Below are 23,253 nucleotides of genomic sequence, written 5' to 3'. Positions count from 1 at the left end.
TGCGGAGCTCTACTTAGCACTTCATTAACTGTGACCAACAGCTTAGACACTGGCAAAAAACACTGAGGTAGTCCCTGTATGGGAGGGTTTATATAGAGGGGGACTTCCTGTTTTGATTATGCCAGTGTCCAATCACCTGAAGGTGGCGTATAACCCACATAGTTATGACTATGGTGCTCTGTGTTCCGTGATGTACGACAGTGTTTCTCAACACCAGTCCTCAGGGCGCACCAACAGGTCATGTTTTCAGGATTTCCCTCAGATGAAACAGCTGTGGTAATTACAAGGCAGTGAAACTGATAAAATCACCTGTGCAAAATAATGGAAAGCCTGAAAACAAGACCTGTTGGTGCGCCTTGAGGACTGGACTTGAGAAACACTGATGTACGATAAAGAAACGAATACACTCCAATGAAAGTCTTAGGAGCAAAGCTAAATTTTAGAGAACAAAATCCTAATTAAAATGAACAATACAGTGCTGCACTACTACATATGCTATAATAAACCAATATATATAAAAAAAATTGTATAAGCCAGTACTTAACCATAAATCATCATCACCATAGTTACATAGTTAGTCAGGTTGAAAAAAAATACACAAGTCCATCCAGTTCAACCACAAAAAAATAAACAAACAAAATAAAAAATCATAGTACAATCCCATACACCCAATGCCATACCCACAGTTGATCCAGAGGAAGGCAAAAAAAATAAAACAGCAGAGCATGATCCAATTTGCTACATCAGGGAAAAAATTCCTTCCTGATCCCCCGACAGGCAATCGGATGTACCCTGGATCAACTTAACCTACAAATCTTAGTACTCAGTTATATTATGTACATTTAGGAAAGTATCCAGGTCTTTCTTAAAGCAATCTACTGAGCTGGCCAGAACCACATCTGGAGGGAGTCTATTCCACATTTTCACAGCTCTTACTGTGAAGAAACCTTTCCGCATTTGGAGATGAAACCTATTTTCCACTTGACGTAAATAGTGCCCCCTTGTCCTCAGTGTTGACCGTAAAGTGAATAACAACACTAAGTTCACTATATGGACCCATTATATATTTGTACATGTGGATCATATCCCCCCTTATTCTCCTCTTCTCAAGAGTGAATAAATTCAGTTCTTCTAATTTTTCCTCATAGCTGAGCTCCTCCATGCCTCTTATCAATTTGATTACCCTTCTCTGCACCCTCTCCAGTTCCCTGATTTTGTTTTTAAGAACTGGTGCCCAAAACTGAACTGCATATTTCAGATGAGGTCCTACTAATGATTTGTACAGGGGCAAAATGATATCTCTCTCTCTGGAATGCATATCTCTCTTAATACAAGAAAGGACTGTGCTCTCTTTGGAAACCGCAGCTTGCATGCATGCCATTATTGAGCTTATGATCTACCTAAACCCCCAGATCCTTCTCCACTACAGATCCCCCCAGTTGTACTCCTCCTAGTATGTATGATGCATACATATTCTTAGCCCCCAAGTGCATAACTTTACATTTATCAACATTAAACCTCATGCACAAACAATCCATAAATCAAAAGTCCGTAAAAAATATATATATCAAAATCCATACAAAAAAAATAAGTGACTGGAGTGGATCCAATCAGTCACTTGTTAGTTTTTGTATGGACTATGGTACATATTTATTTTTTACAGACTTTTCTGTTTCAATAATTTTTATTGTTTTGGGGAACAAATAAAAAAAAATGGATAATTTAATGGAGCACCGAACAATCCTCGTCTGCTCCAAGCTTACAACGGGGAACATACAAATGCAAGGTGAGGAAACTGGTGAGGACCATAGCACAGAGGTAAGGTCTGCCGTAGGGCCCTCTAACGTACCTAAATTTGTATCTAAGGAAGACATCAACTTATTATAGACTTCTTGTAAAGTATTCAAATAACATCAACTCAAGAGGGTTACCATCCGGCTGACCACCTGATAAAGTATATAGAAACAAGAGATCATGGACTTGGATGCATAGCATTACTATGACCAAATCACAATGAAATTGTATTGATGGCAATAATGCCTCTTACTTCATTTTGTACAGTAGTTAAGGCACTTACAACTATCTAACATTGCAACAACCCATATGAGGGATCATATTCCCCCAAAAAATGCCCAGAAGAGCCTGGGTTATAAAAAAAGGTAACTATAACAACTTGATGACAAGGTTGACAAAAGGCAGTGAGAAAGAAAAGAAAAGAAGAAAGTGGAATAAGAGAAAGGAAAATTCATCTGGGACCCTCCTGTCAGTCGAATAAAAAAATAACTATGTTTTGCGGACCTGCAAGTAGGCAAGCCAAGGGGATCATGTTTTATCAAAAAGGAATGGTTTGTCGCGTAGAACACTCACTGGGCCAGATCCTTAAACGAATTACGCCGGCCTATCTATGGATACGCCGCGTAATTTCAAAGTTCCCCCGTCGTATCTCTGTTTTGTATCCACAAAAAGATACAGCGGAATCTGGGCTCGATCCGACAGGTGTACGTCTTAGTACGCCGTCAGATCGTAGGTGCATATTTAAGCTGGCCGCTAGGTGGCGTTTCCGTCGAATTCCGCGTTGAGTATGCAAATTAGCTAGATACTGCGATCCACGAACGTACGTCCGGCCGGCGCATTTTTTTACGACGTTTGCGTTCAGCTTTTTCCGGCATATAGTTACCCCTGCTATATGAGGCGTATCCTATGTTAAGTATGGCCGTCGTTCCCACGTCGAATTTTGAAAATGTTACGTCGTTTGCGTAAGTCGTTCGCAAATAGGGCTTTGCGTAGAATGACGTCACCGTTGTAAGCATTGGCTTGTTCCGGTTTAATTTCGAGCATGCGCACTGGGATACCCCCACGGACGGGCATGCGCCGTTAAAAAAAAACGTCATTTACGTCGGGTCACGACATATTAACATAAAACACGCCCCCATCTCATACATTTGAATTGCGCGCCCTTACGCCGCCTAAGTTACACTACGCCGCCGTAACTAACGGCGGGAAATGTTTGAGGATACAAAAAAAAGTAAGTTACGGCGGCGTAGTGTATCTGAGATACACTACGCCGGACGGAGAGAAGCGCCGCGCTTCGTGGATCTGGCCCACTATCTTTTCGTTCAACATGATCCACATAAGTTTGCGTTTTATCAATGCTATGTCCATAACAGGGCTTTTCCATGCTGTGACGATAGCAATTTTTGCCGCTAAGAACATAAAGTGTATCAGTGTCGAGGTGCAATTTCTACTGGTTTGTTCAGTAGGACGACCCTAGCATCCTTGATCATTTTGACCATTGTGACCGATAATAAAAATGAACAAACCCTCATCCAAAAGCAGTGAATCTTGGGATTTTTTACAGACTTTTAAAGATTTATGGATTGTTTGTTCATGGTCACGGTGATGATGATGATGATTTATGGTTAAGCACTGGATTATACACATATATATTGGTTTATCATTTATTATAGCATATTTAGTAGCACAGCACTGTATTGTTAATTTTATTATTGTCCCTAAGTGGAGTGAAAGCACTTTTTTAGTGAAAGAGGCTACTTATATTTGTACTTTATATTTTTTCACATTTATTTACACTTTTCTTTTGATTGCACTGATTGATATTTGGTTTACACAACAAAATACTAATTGACAAGAATTCAACTACAGGTAAGTCTAATTATTCATTAAACAGCAAGCAGTTGATTATAAAAGAGCATTACTTAACAAAGAAAACCCCTTCCCATTTTCATGCTGTCAGCAATGGTACCACATGGTTGAGATGGCCTGAGAAAGAAAACAATTTCTTTACACAAGAAAGGTGAGGGCTACAAGAAGATCAGCAAAGCTTTACTTATCAGTCAGAATACTGCAGCACATCTCTACAGATGCAGAAAAAGCATTTGACAAGGTAGACTGGTCATTCCCGAGGGCTACTATGCAACATATAGGGTTGAGAAGGGGGATGCAGAACTGGGTCATGAGTTTATACTCCTTTCCCAAAGCCAGAGTCAGGATAAATGAGGTATTATCCGAGTCTTTCTCTATTTACAATGGAAAACAACAGGGATGTCCATTATCACCTATCATCTTTATCCTGACACTAGAACCATTTTTAAGGACTATAAGGGCTAACCCAGACATTAAGGGTATTAAGTTAAACGGAAAGGAGCATAAACTAGCTGCATTCGCAGACGACCTTATGTTTTTTGTAACCCTCCCTGCACTATCCCTCCTGCCATTACTATCTGAGATAGGCAAGTATGGGAGACTGTCCAACTTTAAAGTGAATTATAATAAATCAGAAGCAATGGGTGTGGAGATGAATATAGTTTGCAACAGCAGCTATCCACTTTCTTTGCGTTCAAATGAACAGACTCTCTCATAGGATATTTGGGCACAAAAATACCAAGAAAACTAAATAGGATACTTGAACTTAATTTTATCCCCCTGGCACGACAGATTAAACTAGACCTACAGAAGTGGGATAAGGAAGTGTTCACATGGTTCGGCAGAATCAACATCATAAAAATGAATGGAATGCCGAGATTGCTATATTTATTAAAATCCCTTTGGGATATCTGAGAGCAAGATTTGCGAAGTTCATATGGGCGGGAAAATCTGCCAGAATTGGTAGAGATATCTTGGTTTTACCAAAAGAAAAAGGAGGAGTGAGACTCCCAGCCCCGGAGGGCTACTATGAAGCAATACATTTACCAAGAGTGTTGGATTGGTGTGCATCTCAAAAAGACAAACCATGGGTACACATGGAACAAGCAATTTCAGAGTTACCTTTGGAGGGGTTAATATGGCTCACTAACATGGCCACACCGCAGGAGGTGAAGAAACATCCAACGGTGGGTGCGACATTTAGATCGGTTAAAAAAAACATTTAAAAAAGTTAAAACGTTGACTCTTCTGAGCCCGATGACTCCAATTGTGGGTAACCCAAAGTTTGAACCCGGTTTAAAAGATAGAAGTTTTAGCAATTTAAACAGGGTAAAAGTAGACTCATACATTTTACAGTAGACAATCAGGTAATGTCAGGTGAGGAGATTGATCGTGAGTTTTGTGAAATTTTGGACCCATTTAGGAGAATGCAGCTAAAAGCATTTCTCTCTAAACAAGAGAAATTGCTATACCCTCTAAATTTGAAGAGCTACAGTGGGGATCGAACGTTTGGGCACCCCAGGTAAAAAATGTTATTAATGGGCATAAGGAAGCCAAGGAAAGATGGAAAAATCTCCAAAAGACATCAAATTACAGATTAGACATTCTTATAATATGTCAAAAAAAGTTAGATTTTATTTCCATCATTTACACTTTCAAAATTACAGAAAACAAAAAAATTGTGTCTGCAAAAGTTTGGGCACCCTGCAGAATTTATAGCATGCACTGCCCCCTTTGCAAAGCTGAGACCTGCCAGTGTCATGGATTGTTCCTAATTATCGTCTGGGAAGACCAGGTGATGTCAATCTCAAAGGTTTTGAATGCCAGACTCATCTGACCTTGCCCCAACAATCAGCACTATGGGTTCTTCTAAGCATTTTCAGATGTCAATATCCTCTGTTCGGAATGTAATTAAGAAATGGCAGTCATCAGGAACAGTGGAAGTTAAAGCAAGATCTGGAAGACCAAGAAAAATATCAGACAGAACAGCTCGCAGGATTGTGAGAAAAGCAATTCAAAACCCACGTTTGACTGCATGATCCCTCCAGAAAGATCTGGCAGACACTGGAGTTGTGGTACACTATTCCACTATAAAGCGATACTTGTACAAATATGGTCTACGTCCTCACCACAAAAATCAGCGTTTGAACTTTGCAAATGAACATATAGACAAGCCTGATGCATTTTGGAAACAAATTCTATGGACCAATGAGGTTAAAATAGAACTTTTTGGCCGGAATGAGCAAAGGCACGTTTAAAGAAGAAAGGGCACAGAATTTAATGAAAAGAACCTCTGTCCAACTGTTAAGCATGTGGGTGGATCAATCATGCTTTGGGGTTGTATTGCAGCCAGTGGCACGGGGAACATTTCACGAGTAGAAGGAAAAAATTGATTCAATAAAATTTCAGCAAATTTTGGATGGTAACTTGATGCCATCTGTGAAAAAGCTGAAGTTAAAGAGAGGATGGCTTCTACAAATGGATAATGATCCTAAACACACCTCAAAATCCACTGGGGATTACATCAAGAGGCGTAAACTGAAGGTTTTGCCATGGCCTTCACAGTCTCCTGACCTCAACATAATTGAAAATCTATGGATAGACCTTAAAAGAGCAGTGCATGACAGACAGCCCAGAAATCTCAAAGAACTGGAAGACTTTTGTAAGGAAGAATGGTCAAAGATACCTCAAACAAGAATTGAAAGACTCTTGGCTGGTTCCAAAAAGCGTTTGCAAGCTGTGATACTTGCCAAAGGGAAGTACAGATATTAACTCTGCATGGTGCCCAAACTTTTGCAGACACCATTTTTTTGTTTCTGGAATTTTGAAAGTGTAAATGATGGAAATAAAATCTAACTTTTTTTGATATATTATAAGAATGTCTAGTCTGTCATTTTTTCCCGGGGTGCCCAAACTTTTGATCCCCACTGTATGTCTAAAGGGATAGTCAGTGAGACATGCAATATTGATGTTATATGCCATGGTGACGGAGCTGAAAGCCCCGCAGAACTTGGGCTTTATACAAGCATGGGAGAGGGAGTTGGGGATCACTTTCTCCGTTGTACAAAAAAATAAGATATTCAGGTTTACTCATAAGGCATCCACAGGCAACCAGATATCAAGAAGGTAGTTATAAGATATTGAGTAGGTGGTACAGAACTTCAGAAGTTTTGAACCGAATATACCCACAGGTGTCCAATCTTTATTGGAGATGCCAAGGCACTGTTGGTACTATGACGCACATTTTCTGGGATTGCCTGGGAATAAAAGATTTCTAGAAAATGGTCTTAGAAACAGTGGAAGAAGTAATAGATGTGTCCCTTGGAGATAATCCTGTGGCTGTTCTGTTGCTGGATATCCCCATTTCAATAGACAAGTTCAAAGATTCATTATTGAGACACCTGCTTACAACAGCAAAATTATGTATTCCAGCTTTATGGAAATCCAAAAAATCTCCAACCAGAGCGCAGTGGATGACGAGATTAACAGAAGTGCAACAAATGGAAAATCTCATTATGACTATGAAGGAACAGGAGGAAAAATACCGACAGAGGGGGGTTGGGGGGGGGGAGAGGGAGGGGGAAATAATATTATTATTGTGTTTTTTTCTCTCTCTCTCTCTCTCTCTTGCTTTTCTTATTCTTCTACTGTTCTAAGATTAAGCCGGTATAGCCAGGTTTAGTTTTATTTCTTGGGGACAGGGTTAATCAGGGTGGGTTGTAGGTGGATAGTAATGTGACAAGGATAAGAACAGTCCAAAACAGGACAGAGTTTAAAGGTGATAAAGGAGCAATATGGGTTAGGAGAATTTGGTTCTGTTTTGGTAAATTGCAATCAAGGTAAAATAAAAATGTTTATGAGTTAAAGGGTCACTAAAGGAAAAAAATGTTTTTGCTGAAATGACTGTTTATTGGGTATAGAGACATAAAAGTTAACTGATTCCTTTTAAAAATGATTAAAAATTTAATTTAATCTATCATATAATGTGCCTCTAGTTTCACTTTCGGCTTTAAAGGTACATACATGAAGTTCCGGGTGAGAGGTGAGTCGGGAAGACTCACAGAACAAAAACAAACAAATCCAGGGCAGTGTTTTGTTTTTAAAATTAATCTGATTGGTTCTGAGGAGTTTTAGACACACAGTAATGACAGCTTAGACCACCGTGAGAAAGCTCCCAGTTTGATGGTTATAAGGAACAGGCAACCAGGAAGTGTGGAGATCACAGCAGAATTACAGCTACTTCAAAGCAAAAACGAACAATGAGGACATGAAACCAGTACTGCAATAAGGTAAAGGAAGCTATTTAGCTAAAAAAAAAAATTCCTTTAGTGACGCTTTAAGTATGTAGATTTTTTAAATAAGATATTGCACCTGAAAAGTTGTATCTTGGAACATCTTTGTGAAAAAAAAATATATATATATATATATATAAATAAAAAATTGAAAGAAAAAAAAAGAATACTGCAGCAAAAGTGACACAAATATTTAACAACGATGGAACTGCAACCATCTCACAGAGACGTCTAGGCCGTCCATGTAAGTTAACACTTTGGCAGGAACATCTTCTAATGAGAAGAATTGACGAAAAATGACATGCAAGTTCACTGCAGTTAGCTAAAGAAGTAGAAAGCCAAAGTGGGGTGATTGTTTCCCATGACACAATATGGTGTACACTACAGAGGAATGGCATGCATGTGTGTCATCAATGAAGGAAGCCTCGCCTAAAGCCCATGCACAAAACAGCCTGGCTAGAATTTGCCAGGGCCCATGCTGAAAAAGAAAACAACTGGGACTCTGTAGTAATGACACCAAGACAAAGATTTTTGGAACGGAGTGCTTCAAAACTGTATGGTGTCGCAAAGGTGAGGAGTACAAAGAAAAATGCATGGTGCCTACAGTGAAACGTGGTGGTGGCAGTGTCCTTCTGTGGGGCTGCATGAGTGCTGCTGGTGTTGGGAAGCTGCATTTTATTGATGATATCATGAATTCACAGATGTACTGCTCTATAATGAAAGAGAAGATGCTACTATCGCTCCGTGCCCATGGTCATCATGCACTTTTCCAACATGCCAATGATCCAAAACACACATATAAGGCCACTGTTGCATTTCTGAAGAACAGGGTGAAAGTAATCCAGCGGCCAAGTATGTCTCCTGATCTGAACCCAATCGAACACCAATGGGGAATTCTGAAGAGGCAAAATGAGCATCACTCTCCATCCAGCATCCAGGCTCTAAAAGAGCCTTGAAAAATGAAAAAAGATAGACGTTGCAATATGTCACCAACTGGTTCATTCCATGCCTAGAAGACTTGGTCCTGTTTTTACAAATCATGGAGGTCATACAAAATACTAGATGTAGTAGTTTTTGTTGTGGGGTGTATTCGTTTTTGCATCAACTAATTTGAGTAAAACTGAGGATTTTGTAATTAAGTTATATTATTAACCTTACTTTCAATGTCATGGAGCTCTTGTGTTCATTGAAATATTGATTAAAATCTTACTTTTCTAAAGGGGTGTACTATTTATGCTGAACACTGTATATATAAATACAGTATCTCTCAAAAGTGAGTACACCCCTCACATTGTTGTGACAACACTGAAGAAATTACACTTTGCTACAATGTAAAGTAGTGGGTGTACAGCTTGTATAACAGGGTACATTTGCTGTCCCCTTAAAATAACTCAAACAGTCAATGTCTAAACTGCTGGCAACAAAGGTGAGTGCTCCCCTCAGTGAAAATGTCCAAATTGGGCCCAATTAGTCATTTACCCTCCCCAGTGTGATGTGACTCTTTAGTGTTACAAGGTCTCAGGTGTGTTAAATTTGGTGTTATCACTCTCACTCTCATAATACTGGTCACTGGAAGTTCAACATGGCACCTCATGGCAAAGTACTCTCTGAGCATCTGAAAAAATAGGATTTTTAATAACCGCTTACCTGTAAAATCCGTTTATTTTTCATACATCACGGGACACAGAGCCTTTAAAGGGTTTGTAAAGGTAAAACATGTTTTCCCTAAATAGCTTCCTTTACCTTAGTGCAGTCCTCCTTCACTTACCTCATCCTTCGATTTTGCTTTTAAATGTCCTAATTTCTTCTGCGAAATCCTCACCTTTTGTTCTTCTGTCTTCAACTACACACCGTAATGCGAGGCTTTCTCCCTGGTGTGGAGAAAGCCTCTTGAGGGGGGATGGGGACGAGCAGGAGTTTCAGAACACTCTCTACTTTGCAGATAGAGAAAGGAGCTGTGTGTTAGTGGGCGTCCTGACACTCCTGCTTGCCCCCTCCCCACTCAAGAGGCTTTCTCCACACCAGGGAGAAAGCCTCGCATTACGGTGTGTAGTTACAGACAGAAGAACAGGAAGTGAGGATTTCTCAGAAGAAATAACGACATTTAAAAGCAAAATCTAAGGATGAGGTAAGTGAAGGAGGACTGCACTAAAGTAAAGGAAGCTATTTAGGGAACAAAACATGTTTTACTTTACAACCAAGTCTCTGAGTCATTTTCAATACCTACATGACAATGGATGCACAAATAGGGTCAGTAGTCAGCGGATCCCACCATCTGCTGCGCCTACTCACGCCCTTTATCCCGAAAAGAGGACATTGCAGTCGTGGTGGGAACAATCATCAATTCCAGACTCGACTACGCAAATGCCCTCTATCTAGGACTCCCCAAATACCAAATCACTCGTCTGAAAGTCGTTCAAAATATGGCCGCTCGACTAGTGACCAGAAAAAAAGCATGGGAATCAATCTCACCTTCACTGAGATCCCTTCATTGGTTGCCAGTAAAAGACAGAATTACTTTCAAGGCACTCTGCCTAATACATAAGTGTATTCAAGGCAACGCCCCCCAATATCTATGCGAAAAAATAAAAGCCCATAACCCCAATCGCATTCTGCGATCCACCAAACAAAACCTACTCCAGATACCCAAAGCCAGATACAAGTCCAAAGGAGATCGAAGATTTGCAGTCCAGGGACCTCGCCTGTGGAATGCACTACCAACCACCATCCGACTGGAGTCGGACCACTTGGCCTTCAGGAGAAAGATTAAAACCCATCTCTTCTGAGGTCAAGGGGTTCCTTACCCATGAAATGGATACAGCGCCCAGAGGCGATTCAGTTCGCACGTGTTGTGCTTTACAAGTTTCTCACTCACTCAACCCCTTTAATCATTACATAGTGGGTTATATCTCACCTTCAGGTGCTGGACACTAATCAACTAGACAGGAAGTTTCTCCCCTATATAACCCCTCCAATACTGAGAGCTCCTCAGTTTTTGTAGCAAGCAATAAGTGTCCCAATATCCCCAAATAAGAGGAGTGGGATCTCTCTGTCCCTTGATGTACTCCAAGAAAAGGATTTTACAGGTAAGCTGTTATTAAAAATCCTATTTTCTTTTTCGTACATCACGGGACACAGAGCCTTTAACCACTTGCTTACTGGGCACATATACCCCCCTACCCCCCTCCTGCCCAGGTGAAATTTCAGCTTTCGGCACTGCGTCGCTTTAACTAACAATTGCGCGGTCGTGCAACGTGGCTCCCAAACAAATACATTTTTTTTCTCAGTTTAGGCCGATGCGTATTCTTCTACATATTTTTGGTAAAAAAAAAAAAAAAATCGCAATAAGCGACTGGTTTGCGCAAAAGTTATAGCGCTTACAAAATAAGGGACAGAATTTTTATTTTTATTAATTATTTTTTTACTAGAAATGGCGGCGATCTGCGATTTTTATTGGGACTGCGACGTTATGGCGGACACATCGGACACATTTTTGGCGCCATCCACATTTATACTGCGATCAGTGCTATAAATATGCACTAATTACAGTATAAATGTGACTGGCATTGAAGGGGTTAACACTAGGGGGTGAGGAAGGGGTTAAATATGTTCCCTATATAGTGTTATAACTGTGGGTGGAGGGGGGGGTGACCGATCTGTGTCTCTATGTACAAGAGACACAGATCGGTCTCCTCTCCAGAGACAGCACCGCTGTCTCTGTGTGAGCCGGCAATGAGAGATGATTTCATATGTTTACATATGAGATCATCTCTCATTGGCCGCACAGATCGCATCGCAAACGGCCACTCTGATTGGCCGTTCGCGGCGATCTGTAATTGGCTGTATCCAAGGGACACGGCCAACACAGATTTTCCCCGCTGCGCGCTCTGGAGCGCGCGCGGGGAACGCCCAAAGGGGCGGACGTGAATTGACGTCCACTTGGATTTTGGGATCCGCGCTGTAGCCGTCAACTGACGGCTAGCGGGTCCCAAGTAGTTAATCATTACATAGTTGGACATCCCAGAGCAATGCTCAACTTGAGGGGAGGGAGACACAAATAACGCAGACCACCATCAGATGTGAGGACCTATACTGCCGCCTGCAGCATACTGCGCTAAAAAGCAACATCCTCTAACCGTCTTACATTCACCTGATAAAAATTAGTGAACACAGTGGGCACAGAACAGAAATGGGAATTCCTCAAAAAGACTGTTTGTGAACTCACTGCAAAGTATATTCCCACGGGCAATACGTTTAAAAGGCGAAAAATAAAACCTTTATGGCTCACAGCCAAAGTTAAAAAAGCTCTAAACAATAAGAAAATAGCTTTTAAAAAATATAAAAATTAAGGAACATTAGTGTCATTTAAATTTTACAAAGATAATAACAGGCTATGTAAAAAGGAAATCAAGGATGCAAAAAATTCAAAATGAACGACAGATTGCAAAAGATAGTAGGTCAAACCCCAAGAAATTCCTCAAATATATTAATAGTAAAAAGGTGAAGTCTGAGCATGTAGGCCCTTTACAAAATAATCTAGAGTGGGTGACTGGGGACAAAGAGAAGGCTAATTAAATACTTTCTTCAGCTCTGTGTATACAAAAGAGCATGGGGGAGCTCATGTCCATAATGGGGGTGGTAGTGACAAAGCCCAAATGATACACAATGGCTCAAAAGTGATATGGTCCAGAAACATTTAGACAGAATAAAGGTGGATAAAGCACCTGGGCCTGATGGCATCCACCCACGGATACTAAAAGAATTAAGCTCTGTAATTTCAAAGCCATTGTATCAAATTTTCAGGGACTCATTAATGACAGGAATAGTACCACTGGATTGGCGCAGGGATTAATAAAAGAGATTAATAAAAGACCACATAGATGAGTTCTTGCTGGAAAAAAAACTATTTAAGCAACAGATAGCATGGATTCATGAAAGACAGAAGTTGTCAGACAAACCTGATTTCTTTTTATGAAGAGGTTAGTAAAACCTTGGACAGAGGCGTGGCTGTGGACGTGGTATACCTGGATTTTGCAAAAGCGTTCGATACAGTTCCGCACACACGGCTCATGTGTAAGGTAAGGTATCCAGGATTGGAAATATCAGTCTGTAAATGGATAGAAAACTGGCTAAAATACAGAATTCAGAGAGTAGTGGTTAATGATTCTTACTCTGAATGGTCCAAGGTTATCAGTGGTGTACCCCAAGGTTCAGTGCTGGGACCCTTACTTTTTAATATCTTTATAAATGATATTGGATCAAAAGTAAAATTTCTGTCTTTGCAGATGACACCAAGCTATGCAGAGGAATAACGTCCTTACAGGATGTCGCCGATTTACAAGCCAACCTCAATGATCTGTCTAATTGGGCGACTAAGTGGCAGATGAGGTTTAATGTTGATAAATGTAAAGTTATGCACTTGGGAGCTAAGAATATGCTCTAACAAAATTACAGCCGACATGTAACCCAGTCCTAATGCCAATACCACTAGGAGTAATCGATTACTGTAAAGTAAGAATTACTACCACACCCTGGTCCAAACAGGGAATCAATTTTTTTGATCAGCTATCACCCGATGACATACATAAAATAACGAATAAACTCATAGCCAAACCGTTCAATAAAAACTTTGACCCAAAGAAAAGTGTGGAACTCCCTAGGGCGCTGTGGGAATTCTTCACTTCCTATAAAATAAGTGGGAAGAGAGGCATATCCCATATATATAAACTACTTTCATCTTTTCCAATTCAAACCAAAACTTTAAATATGATTAAATGGGAGAAGGATCTATCACAAACTTTTACGTGGGAAGAATGGCAAAAAGCCATCCATATTAACAGTTCTTCTTCTGCATGTGTAGAACATTGGGAGAACGCCCAGAAAATACTAAACCGCTGGTATTTGACCCCTTACAGACTATCCAAAATATTCCCTAGCTCCTCCCCCATATGCTGGAGATGTGAATCCCACACTGGCAATTTGTTACATACCCTCTGGGATTGTAAAACCTTATCTAGCTTCTGGAATAATGTATCCTCCTTTATCGCATCCTTCACTGGTAATCTAAAAATACTCACACCTGAATTAGCCCTACTAGGTTTAAATCTAGATGTCTATCCTCCTCAATTTAGAACTATAGTTGCCAACTTCCTTACAGCAGCGAGACTCACCATAACAAAACTATGGAAATCTACCTTAGCACCTAACTTATCTGATGTTGTCCAGAGACTCAATACTCAGGCTCACTATGAGCTAATGTTAGCACATAGGAAAGGAACCATAAGTAAATTCATAAAAAATTGGAATGAATGGATTACTCATCCTAGGGCCTCAAATTTTCTGAAGAATTTTAATAATTATTAAGTGTGTTCCTGAACGACTACACTCCTAAACTAGACCGGATGTAAAAGATAACTTCCTACTCACCTTCCCCTCCCCTCCTTCCCTTGATACCCCTTTATGTTAATTTTGATTTTATTAAATAATATAAGATAATGAGCCATAATCCCTTGTTTACAGCATGATCCCGTTGGGGTAAACAGGGATTGCTAGTTACTTGTTTAAGCATCTGACCACTATCCAACTGGACTAAGGCCCTATATGGTTACTGTTTAGTAAAATGATAATTTGAAGCCTACCCAGGCACACTGTTGAACACATAGTATGACTAAGAAACTGTTGTATTGTTATGACTCTTATTTGTGCTTTATTGTGTATCTTTGAAAAATACAATAAAAAACATTTGAAAAGAATATGCATGCATCATACATACTAGGAGGAGTAGAACTGGAGGAATCCGTAGTGGAGAAGGATCTGGGGGTTTTGGTGGATCATTAGCTCAATAATGGCATGCAATGCCAAGCTGCGGTTTCCAAAGCGAGCAAAGTCCTTTCTTGTATTAAGAGAGGTATGGACTCCAGAGAGAGAGATATAATTTTGCCCCTGTACAAATCATTAGTAAGACCTAATCTGGAATATGCAGTTCAGTTTTGGGCTCCAGTTCTCAAGAAGGATATTGTCAGGTCACCCGTAGCCAGGTGACGAGTGCACCCCGTTGGGGTCAGGGATGCACCACAAAGTGGTGAACCCTATGGCCGACTACTGCTAGCAGAGACGAAGCGTGAACTTAAGATCACCCAGGGCACGGAGTCTAAGACCCAGTTTTGTATTCACCAGAGCCTTTGATGGTAAGGATGGTCTTGGCCGCAACTGGGTCCAGGTCGCATCCCCGAGATTCCTCAAGTCACACTCCGCAGGGAGAAAGGGAAAGCAGTCAGCAGGACAAACAGTGGTGATGGGCAAGCCGAAGTCAGGGCAACAGGCAGACAAGGATAACCGTGGGACATGCAAAAAGTCAGGGGCACAGGCAGACAAGGAAGTCGGGAACAAGCCAAAATGGTACACGGAAGATGAATGAAGCACTCTGCAAACAGGAACTAGCAACTACACTGCAGACAGGAACTAAGCATAGGAACACTGTTGAACAGCCCTGCAGACCTGCAGAGCAACGGTTAATATAGGCTTCCTGGGATGGACTAGGGTGGAGCCATACAGGAAGAGGAAGTGATAAAAAGGGGAACCAGAACAGGGTCAGCCTCTAATGAACACATGTAGATCAGGTAAGCAGACACTTGTTGCATATTCATGACAGTACCCTCCCTCTTAAGGCCCCTCCCCCTCCCCAGCCTGGAGCCAGGGCTAAAGGGGAATCCCAGAAGAAACCTCCTCAACAAATGGGGCGCAAAGATCTCAGATGCAAAGATCCAAGACGCCTCCTCAGGACCAAATCCTCCCCAAAGCACAAGGTACTGAAGAATGCCTCTGCAGAGACGAGAATCCAGAACTTGAGTATCCTCATTGACCCGAACCGAAGTAGGGACAGGAGGAGAGGATTTATTGAGGACCAAAGGCCTTTTAGGAATAAGTAAGGGCATGAGAGGGTCAACAGGAATCTGAGGAGGATCAAGCAGACCCTTAAAGATGAACTGGGAATTAAGCACAGGACCATCAGACTGGGCAGAGGTCAGAGAAACCCTGAAGTCAGGTTGGTTAGAAGGTGACAGGGCACAGAAGTCAAGCTGGATAGCAGGGCAACCAGCAGAATGCAGAGAGCCCTGAAAACAAGGTAGAAAACCCCATTTGGCCGAATGAGGCAATCTATCCAAGGAATGGATTGAGCCCCTTAGACAGGTTGCAGGAGGGCCTGAACAAGAAAAGGTAGGAGGCTCACTGGGCATGGGCTGACCTGGCATAGCTGATGCAGAGGCCGATTGAATAGCATAGTCAGGTGTAGTGATTATCCGAATCGCATCACAAGGCGTAGTGACTGCAGAACTCGCAGACAAGTTAGCCTGGCTGTGCGTTTTAAGGACAGACAACGGTAAACTGGAGTGAATGATCGGCTCAGGTTCACAGACGGGCTCCTCATCCAGAGTGCTACATTGGCTAGAAAGTGCATCAGCCTGACTATTGCAGGACACATTCCGGACACCACTACATGTGTTAGGACGAGCAAAAGATACTGGAATGGTGGCAACAGGAAGTTTCTCTTTTGGGGCAACCTTGGGTAGGCAAGACGTGGAACAGGAGGGACCCCAAGCCAGGATCTGTCCATCAGTCCAGTCAATGTGAGGAGAATGGAGTCTTAACCAAGGAAGACCCAAAACGATAGGAGCTGAGGCCTTAGGTAGAACAAGGAAGGATATCCACTCCTGGTGAAGTGTGCCTATCGAAATCTTAACAGGGACTGTCTGGAAGCGAATAGGACCCCCTGGGAGAACAGTGCCATCAATCGCCGAGACCACCAATGGTGTGGTGAGGGGCAAAAGGGTAAGTCTCATGGACGATGCGATTTCCCAGTCCATGAAATTGCCAGCGGCTCCGGAATCCAGATATGCCGAGACCGAATGAGAAGAAGCACCAAAATGAAGGGACACAGGAAGAAAAATACGAGAAGGTGAAGGAGATATTTCTGGATCCAATACTCCACCTTCCAGATGTATTGAACCCGAGCGTTTCTCGGGGCGAAGAGGGCAAGTGTCACGAAAATGACTTTTGCCCCCACAGTATAGACACAGGCATAGAGTTCTGCGCCTGGCACGTTCCTCAGGGGATAGCCTGGTCCGACCCAGCTGCATGGGTTCCTCAGTTGGCAAGGGATGCTCCACGGGTCGAAGAGAGGGGAGCTCAGGCTGACTAAGGGCCAAGGGATGTTACATAGTTACATAGTTAGTCAGGTTGAAAAAAGACACAAGTCCATCCAGTTCAACCACAAAAAACAAAAAAACTAAATAAAAAACACAGTAAAATCCTATACACCCAACTCCATACCCACAGTTGATCCAGAGGAAGGCAAAAAACCCCAGCGGAGCATGATCCAATTTGCTACAGCAGGGGAAAAAATTCCTTCCTGATCCCCCGAGAGGCAATCGGATTTACCCTGGATCAACTATACCTACAAATCTTAGTACTCAGTATATTCTGTACATTTAGAAAGAATCCAGACCTTTCTTAAAGCAATCTACTGAGCTGGCCAGAACCACCTCTGGAGGGAGTCTGTTCCACATTTTCACAGCTCTTACTGTGAAAAAATCTTTCCGTATTTGGAGGTGAAATCTCTTTTCCTCTAGACGTAAAGAGTGCCCCCTTGTCCTCAGTTGATGACCGTTAAAGTGAATAACTCAACACCAAGTTCACTGTATGGACCTCTTATATATTTGTACATGTTGATCATATCCCCCCTTATTCTCCTCTTCTCAAGAGTGAATAATTTAGTTCCTCTAATCTTTCCTCATAGCTGAGCTCCTCCATGCCTCTTATCAGTTTGGTTGCTCTTCTCTGCACTTTCTCCAGTTCTCCTATATCCCTTTTTGAGAACTGGTCGCCCCCAAAACTGAACTGCATATTCCAGCATGAGGTCTTACTAATGATTTTGTACAGGGGCAAAATTATAATCTCTGTCTCTGGAGTCCATACCTCTCTTAATACAAGAAAGGACCTTTGCTCGCCTTTGGAAACCGCCAGCGTGGACATATTGTCCATGCCCATAATTGAGCTTATGATCAACTAAAACCCCCAGATCCTTCTCCACTACAGATCCCCCCAGTTGCTACTCCCCCCTAGACATGTATGATGCATGCATATTTCTTAAGCCCCAAGTGCATAACTTTACATTTATCTACATTAAACCTCATCATGCCACTTAGTCGCCCAATCCAAGACTAGAGCATTGAGGTCGCCTTGTAAATTGGAGACATCCTGTAAGGACGTTAATTCCACTGCCATAGCTTGGTGTCATCTGCAAGACAGAAATGTTACTTTTGATCTCAGACCCAATATCATTTATAAATATATTGAAAAGTAAGGGTCCCAGCACTGAACCTTGGGGTACACCACTGATAACATTGGATCATTCAGAGTAAGAATCATTAACGACGACTCTCTGAATTCTGTCTTTCAGCCAGTTTTCTATCCATTTACAAACTGATATATCCAATCCTGTAGGACCTTGCCTTACACATGAATGCCGTGTGTGCGGAACTGTATCGAACGCTTTTGCAAAATCCAAATATATCACGTCCACAGCCACGCCTTGTCCAGGGTTTTACTTACCTCTTCATAAAAGGAAATCCGGTTTGTCTTGACAACTTCTGTCTTTCATGAATCCATGTTGTCTGCTGCTTAAATAGTTTTTTTCCAGCAAGAACTCATCCATGTGGTCTTTTATTAAACGTTCCAGTATCTTCCCAACTATAGAAGTTAAACTACAAGGTCTATAGTTACTTGGTAAAAGACTTTGTTCCCCTTTTAAATATGGGCACCACATTGGCCCTGCGCCAATCAGTGGTACTGTTCCTGTCTTTAATGAGTCCCTAATATTAGATACAGTGGCTTTGAAATGACAGAGCTCAACTCACCTAGGATCCGTGGATGGATGCCATCAGGTCCAGGTGCTTTATCCACCTTTATTCTGTCTAAATATTTCTGGACCATATCACTTTGAGCCATTGTGGATTTGGGCTGTGTCACTCCCACCCCCATTTTGGACATGAGCTCCCCCATGCTCCATTGTATACACAGAGCTGAAGAAAACATTTAATAAATTTGCCTTCTCTTTGTCCCCAGTCACCCACTCTAGATTATTTTGTAAGGGGCCTACATGCTCAGACTTCACCTTTTTACTATTAATATATTTAAAGAATTTTTTGGGGTTTGTCCTACTATCTTTTGCAATCTGTCGTTCGTTTTGAATTTTTGCATGCTTGATTTCCTTTTTGCATATCCTGTTATATTCTTTGTAACATTTAAACAACACTAGTGTTCCTTCATTTTTATATTTTTTAAAAGCTACTTTCTTATTGTTTATAGCTTTTTTAACTTTGACCGTGAGCCACATAGGTTTTATTTTTAGCCTTTTAAACTTATTGCCCATGGGAACATACTTTGCAGTGAGGTTCCACACAGTCTTTTTGAAGAATTCCCATTTCTGTTCTGTGTTCATCTGTGCCAATAGTCCCTCCCAGTCCAAGTCCTGGAGAGCAGCCCTCATCCTTGGAAAATTTGCTCTCTTAAAATTTAGTGTTTTAATATTTCCTGTATGTATTTCTTGTCCATTAATCTTGCATTAATCCAGTAAATTTCTGGGTAGTTAAAATCCCCCATTATTATCACCGTCCCAGACCTTGCAGCCCTTTCCATCTGTGCAAGGAGCTGAGTCTCCACCTCCTCATTAACATTGGGTGGTTTATAACAAACTCCAATGATTAATTTTGAACTACGCACATCTGTATGCAGTTCCACCCATAATGCTTCAGCCTCATCACACTCTCCATCAACCAGGTTCTCCTTCACGCTTGCTGGCGTCGCTTTTCTAGGGTCCTTTCCTGAAAGCGAATATCGATCTGATTACACAAGGAGATCACTCCATTCAGATCAGTGGGGATGGTTCTTCCTGCTAGTTCATCCTTCAACTCTATCAGATAGGCCATGCAAAAAGGTTTGCGACTAAGGCCTCATTGTTCCAGCTCAGTTCAGCGGAGTGGATACGGAACTGAAGAGCATATTGTCCCACTGAACGGGATTCTTGGCGGAGACGTAAAAGGGCGCTGGCTGCTGAAGAGACACGAGCCGGTTCTTCAAAGATATTCCAAAAAGTTTTAAGAAAACAGCAGGCTAGAAACCACTGGATCATTCAATTCCCACAGAGGGGCAGCCCAGGCTAAGGCTTCCCCGGAGAGGAGAGAAATGATATAGGCTATCTTGGCCCGATCAGACAAGAAGTACTGGGGCAGGAGCTCAAAATGAATAGTGCATTGGCTAAGGAATCCCCTGCAGGCTTTGGAGTCTCCAGAAAAACGGATTGGAGGTGATAGCTTCAGTGAATGCGACTCTGCGACTGGTGCAACAGGTGCAGCTGCTGGTTGTACTTGGGGTTGCGGATTCGGGGTTCCCAGCGAGGTCTGAAGCTGATTAAAGCGGGAAGCCAGATCCTGAAGGAAATGCATCACCTGATCCTGATTAGCTTCATTGGTCTCGAGTCTGCGAACAATGTACTGTAATGGATCGTCTGCGGGGACCGGCACGTCGGCCGGTTCATGGCTGTTCAAACTGTCAGGTCACCCGTAGCCAGGTGACGAGTGCACCCCGTTGGGGTCAGGGATGCACCACAGGGTGGTGAACCCTATGGCTGACTACTGCTAGCAGAGACGAAGCGTGAACTTAAGATCACCCAGGGCACGGAGTCTAAGACCCAGTTTTGTATTCACCAGAGCCTTTGATGGTAAGGATGGTCTTGGCCGCAACTGGGTCCAGGTCGCATCCCCGAGATTCCTCAAGTCCACACTCCGCAGGGAAGAAAGGAAAGCAGTCAGCAGGACAAACAGTGGTGATGGGCAAGCCGAAGTCAGGGCAACAGGCAGACAAGGATAACCGTGGGACATGCAAATAGTCAGGGGCACAGGCAGACAAGGAAGTCGGGAACAAGCCAAAACGGTACACGGAAGATGAATGAAGCACTCTGCAAACAGGAACTAGCAACTACACTGCAGACAGGAACTAAGCATAGGAACACTGTTGAACAGCCCTGCAGACCTGCAGAGCAACGGTTAATATAGGCTTCCTGGGATGGACTAGGGTGGAGCCATACAGGAAGAGGAAGTGATAAAAAGGGGAACCAGAGCAGGGTCAGCCTCTAATGAACACATGGAGATCAGGTAAGCAGACAGACTTGTTGCATATTCATGACAGATATTGGGGAACTGGAGAAAGTGCAGAGAAGAGCAACCAAACTGATAAGAGGCATGGAGGAGCTCAGCTATGAGGAAAGATTAGAAGAACTGAATTTATTCACTCTTGAGAAGAGGAGATTAAGGGGAGATATAATCAACATGTACAAATATATAAGGGGTCCATATAGTGAACTTGGTGTTGAGTTATTCACTTTACGGTCAACACTGAGGACAAGGGGCACTCTTTACGTCTAGAGGAAAAGAGATTTCATGTCCAAATACGGAAAGGTTTCTTCACAGTAAGAGCTGTGATGTGGAATGTGGAATAGACTCCATCCAGAGGTGGTTCTGGACAGCTCAGTAAAGTGCTTTAAGAAATGACTGGATACTTTCCTAAATGTACATAATATAACTGGGTACTAACATTTATAGGTAAAGTTGATCCGGGGAATATCCGATTGCCTCATGGGGGATCAGGAAGGAATTTTTTCCCTGCTGTAGCAAATTGGATCATGCTTTGCTGGGGTTTTTTGCCTTCCTCTGAATCAACTGTGGGTATAGAATTGGGTATATGTGAGTGTACGATATTATTATTTTATTTTTTTATGGTGTGAACTTGATGGACTTGTGTCTTTTTTCAACCTGACTAACTATGTAACGCAAGTATCGATTACCAAGTTGCGGCCTATCAAATATGCATCATAAAGGCTCAGTAATACACCGCGCTAGAAGCGCTTATTGTTCTGGTAGAGTGCATACTAAAAGAAACAGGGGGAACCCTCTTAACCATAAGCCTGAATATCCTGATGAATCAACATTGAAACAATTGATTAAGTTGCTGCCTGCTCCTTCCAGAGCCTCCTGGTAGAGCAACAACATCAGTTTTCCGTATCTGACTGCTCTCAGTATAACAAGAGAGTAACCATTTTAATAGGCGATTAGAATGCTGCCTACCAGTTTCTAGGGTCTTCTGGCAGCATAGCAAAACGTCAGTTTCCTGTATATGAACCTTCAGACCTTAACTGTTCTCATCTATATTTAGAGAGAAGTAATATTTTTCCTTCCGTAACCAAGTTCTGGAAAAAAAAAAGGGGGGAAGGTAAGAAGTGTTTTAATTAAAAGAGAAATTAGATAATTTTAAGAAAAAAAAGCTGGGTGAGGATTCAACAACACCCTAATAAATAAGTATGGCTCTACAAAAAAAGTTGCCAATATTACAGGAAATATCGAGACATTCTTACCCCTCATTTATGTAAATATTTTAATGATCTACGTCGGGACGGTAAAATCCCTACACATGACAACGCGGCTTTTATCTACGTCATACCGAAACCGGGTAAAGACCATGGAGATTGTGCGAATTATCGCCCAATTTCGTTAATTAATACTGATTTGAAAATCTTAACTAAAGTCCTAGCTCTAAGATTGAATACAGCTGGCTTTGTCCCTAATAGGCAGGCGTCAGACCAAACCCGCAGAATTATTAATTTGATCTCGGCGATTCAATCAGATTGGGATGGGGAGGACATCCAGAAGGCATTTGATTCTCTTTCCTGGGATTATCTGTTCGACGTGTTGCATCGATACGGTTTTGGTGAGCGTTTTCTGGCTCTCCTCCGAACGCTATATGATGTTCCGACAGCCTCCTTAATGATTAGGGGATACCCCTCTCAATCTCTAAACATCAGAAGGGGCACTAGGCAGGGATGCCCGCTGTCCCCGCTCTTATTTGTCCTGGCAATAGAGGGACTGTCAGGATGTACGGGGGATCGTCGGCGGTGGCTACGAGCATAAATGTTTATTTTTTGCCGATGATTTATTACTGACTATGACCTCACCAATCACGTCCCTTCCCAACCTATATAATATCCTTAAGCCATTTTCAGATATCTTGGGTTTGCGAATAAACCATAGTAAATCTAGGGCTCTCAATATCTCTTTGCCTAGTTCTGCCCAGTCAGTGATTGAAAGAACGCATCGGTTCCATTGGGAATCTGAAACGCTTCCCTATTTGGGGGTTAATCTGACCTCATCCCTTCAAACTTTATATAGAAAGAATTACCCAGTTCTTA

At 42.0% G+C, this 23,253-nt stretch overlaps 1 protein-coding gene across 8 annotated transcripts in view; it reads left to right on the top strand.

Moving 5' to 3' along the window:
• PIGM (phosphatidylinositol glycan anchor biosynthesis class M) overlaps positions 1–7,244 on the top strand; it is a 564,607-nt gene extending 557,363 nt beyond the window's left edge. For all 8 annotated transcript variants that reach the window (XM_040353413.1, XM_040353414.1, XM_040353415.1 and 5 more), the window contains one exon: positions 7,096–7,244. Coding sequence is in view for 1 of the 8 variants with exons in the window: in XM_040353415.1 (XP_040209349.1) it covers positions 7,096–7,140 (45 nt within the window). In the remaining 7 variants the exon portion in view is untranslated. The remainder of the gene's footprint in view (positions 1–7,095) is intronic.
• The last annotated feature ends 16,009 nt before the right edge of the window (positions 7,245–23,253 follow it).

This window comes from Rana temporaria, chromosome 5 (genome assembly GCF_905171775.1).
Source record: "Rana temporaria chromosome 5, aRanTem1.1, whole genome shotgun sequence".
Classification (NCBI taxonomy): Eukaryota; Metazoa; Chordata; class Amphibia; order Anura; family Ranidae; genus Rana; species Rana temporaria.
The sequence above is the reverse complement of the archived record's forward strand: the minus strand, read 5'-3'. Positions and strand labels throughout refer to the sequence as shown.